At 35.2% G+C, this 3,629-nt stretch overlaps 1 protein-coding gene across 1 annotated transcript; it reads left to right on the plus strand.

Moving 5' to 3' along the window:
• The first annotated feature begins 301 nt into the window (after positions 1 to 301).
• Positions 302 to 1,255, plus strand: LOC141554742 (olfactory receptor 13C7-like). Its single transcript, XM_074287009.1, has one exon. It carries the CDS (start codon positions 302 to 304, stop codon positions 1,253 to 1,255), a length of 954 nt encoding a protein of 317 aa, XP_074143110.1.
• Positions 1,256 to 3,629: the final 2,374 nt, after the last annotated feature.

Genomic DNA, 3,629 nt, shown 5'->3' on the forward strand with positions numbered 1-3,629 from the left:
GTTTCATAATTTCTGGATGTTTTAGCTTGGTTTTCTTTTTTCTTGTAATTAGTCATTTGAGGAAATTTTCTATGTTGTTAACAGTTTGTATATATTCCCTTAATAGCCATTCATGTCTTTGGATAATCTACTATGGAATGGCTCTTGATCTTATTATACATTGCAATAAATTTTCACATTCACTCATACATAGGACATTACTTAATATATATTGAGAGAAACATCCCTACTGACACCTATGGAATAAAAACATCTATTCTCTCTGCCTCAGAATCCTGGAAACTGAAAGAGAACTTCAAAAATGAATGTGACCACTGTGAAAGAATTCATCCTCCTTGGCCTTTCTGGACACCCAAAGCTGGAGACTACTTTGTTTGTCCTGATCCTGTGGATGTACCTAGTAATATTGCTTGGAAATGGAGTCCTCATCACAGCAACTATCTATGATTCCCATCTACATACACCCATGTACTTTTTTCTTGGTAATCTCTCTTTCTTGGATATTTGCTACACAACTTCCTCTGTACCTCTAATTCTAGTCAGTTTTCTCATTCCAAGAAAAAGTATTTCTTTTGCAAGCTGTGCAATACAGATGTCTCTGTCTTTTGCCATGGGTGCAACTGAGTGTATACTCCTTAGCATGATGGCATTTGACCGCTATGTGGCCATCTGCAATCCCTTGAGGTACCCTGTCATCATGAATAAGACTGTATATGTGTCAATGGCAGTTTGTTCTTGGACAGCAGGGGCTGTTGATTCCATAATACAAACATCCCTTGCAGTCCAGTTACCATTCTGTGGTGCTAATGTCATTGACCATTTTGTCTGTGAAATTCTGGCTGTTCTGAAATTGGCCTGTGGAGATATAACCATTAATGTGCTTACTATGACGGGATCAAACCTCATTTTTCTAGTTTTTCCTCTGATATCAATTTCCATCTCTTATGTTTTCATCCTTGCCACCATCCTGAAAATCCCTTCAGCAGAGGGGAAACGTAAAGCTTTTTCTACTTGCTCAGCCCACCTGACTGTGGTGATCATCTTCTATGGAACAATCTTCTTTATGTATGCAAAACCCAAAGCAAAAGATTCAGTTAATGCAGATAAAGAAGATATTACAGACAAACTCATTTCCCTGTTCTATGGAGTTGTAACACCCATGCTCAATCCCATCATTTATAGTCTGAGGAACAAGGATGTAAAGGCAGCTGTAAAGAATATTTTGGGTCAAAAATGCTTTCCTGAGAAGATGTGAAAGACAATCTATTTGGTGATAGCTTTATTCTGAGAAGACACATTTGTGGAATATTTTTTCAATTGTATTTTTTTTTGTTTTTCCTGTTAATACTTTCCTCCTAGACAACATTGTCATATAATAAAGAATATTAGAAATAAAATGAAAAAGGAGAAAAATAATTGCCAAAAATCATCAATACACTGAAAAATATCTGAAAACATGTAATGCTCTGCACTCATGTACCTTCTACCTCTACCATCTGTCAGTGGGAAACTGCTTGACCTTATTTCTTCTTTAAGTTCCTTACACAATTCTAATTTTCAGAGACATTCTCTTCCTTAACAATCTGGATTTCCTTTTCATTTGGCTGACTCTCTTTTCAGTCTTCTTGTTTTCTTGAGTTGTTCTTTTTTAAAGTAGCTTTTTCCTCCAACTCTCTCATTTTATTTTTAAAGGGTTTTTTTTGAGTTCTACAAATTTTTATTGGGCAATTAGCAATTTAACATTACTCTCTGGATAGGGTAATTTTCTTTGGTTGTTGTTTTTTTTCTTTGTTTTTTTTTTTAACTCTAGTTTCCTCCTCTAAAGATTAATCCCAATCCTTCCTATTCTCTTACTAATTTTCATTGGTTGGAATATTTCTCCTTTGCCTGCTTATTTTTCTTTTTAAATAAAAACTTGTGATTGTAATCAAGTCTAATCCAGTGGTTAGGAGGGAGGCATGTTGCCTGTAGCCACAGATCTACCTTAAGGTCTACCTTCTGACCTGAAATTCAAAACCAAGAACATCACCCTCCTGTAAGTGTCCACTGCCAGTGTGGCCGCTTAGCCCACTATATTTTCACACAGCTGATTTTTCTCACCTAGAGCTGCATCACAGATGGGCCCTTCTTATCAGTAAAAGTGCTCTAAATCTTCCAATACTAAGACACTCAACTAACCTTGCATGTGAAAATGTCTGTGCTTTGGAGTCACCCTCCCTCTGAACCCAGCTAGTTCTAGTGCTCCTTGTTGGCTGTTTCAGAGGAGCTAGTCTGAAGATGTTTATACTCCACCTTTACAACAATTAATCCTCCATCCTGGGTTTTCTTCCCAACTTCTTCAGTTTTCGTAGGATGACCCCTATTCTGTCCCAAGTCTTATTTCTTGTACACCATACTATAACAGTCCTGAGGCATAATTTTTTTGATTGTGGAGAGTTTGGAATATTTTAACCTAGTCTATATATTCCCACAATCCTCCTTCTCTTACCTTTCTTTTATCTCAGATGGTTGTTACCTTAGTTCAAATCATTACTACATTTCAAGTTTCTAATTAATTTCTTTGCTTCAGGTCTCTATGATATTCAATTTATCCATTGAGCAACTCTCCAATATAATATAATATAGTCTCAATCAAAGCCCTCTGCAAACTCACTCCTGTTAATGTTTTCAAACATTGCATATTATTCCCAATTATATGCAATAAAATATTAATTGTGCCTGAAACCAATATTCTATGTCCTTCCTCCATGCAATAAGACAAATCCTATGACTGAAAACATCCTTCCTCAACTTTGGGTCACCTTATTTTTCCTTGCCCATTGGTACACATTTTTGGACTCTAGTTGTTACTTCTTTACTGGAATTTGCCTTTACTGTGTACATATTTCAACTGTTTGGTTACGTGTTCATTCCCTGAAGATAGATTTTGAATTCTCTGTAACTTAGTAACTTTCTAGGATATGGAAAAATTCTAATCTGTTGAAAATTATTTTTAAATGTAAATATTTTTAAATCTTTCCATTAGGAACTTCCAAGTTGCTTTTAAACCATTAATTCATTAATCCACACTCTTTTGATGTGGTCATTCAATTGTTACTCTGTCCAACTAACTATTGAACCAGCAAACCCATTTTTTCCAACTTATTTCCCAAAATACTTTCTGATATTTTGCAGCTCGTTATGTAGAAGAGAGTTGAAGGTAGGTTTCTCATGAGTATCTTCAACTTGAGACATATTTTCATTTTATCTGTCTCTTTATAACACAAATTAATGGGAAACCATATTCCATATCAATAATCCTCCACTACTGTGAAGAAAAACAACCACATTTTCTCTATGGCCATGCTTAATCATTAGGTGCAGTGTATACTTTCAGACTGGATATTTTTTTTCCAGTTACAATGTGGCCATCCCAGTGTATGTTGTTTTTCAGGTTCTGCTTATCACAATTTGCATGAGTTCATAAAAAATTTCTCACAATTTCATATTCATCTTTTCTTATAGTACAATCATATTTTGTTAAATTCAGGTAGCAAAACCTACTTACTCATCCATAAAGCCATTAATTATCCATTCATTCCTACCATACAACATGCTACTCTGATCTTTCCATGACCACAAAGTTAGTT

The sequence above is a fragment of the Sminthopsis crassicaudata genome, chromosome 1, assembly GCF_048593235.1.
Source record: "Sminthopsis crassicaudata isolate SCR6 chromosome 1, ASM4859323v1, whole genome shotgun sequence".
In the NCBI taxonomy this organism is placed as follows: Eukaryota; Metazoa; Chordata; class Mammalia; order Dasyuromorphia; family Dasyuridae; genus Sminthopsis; species Sminthopsis crassicaudata.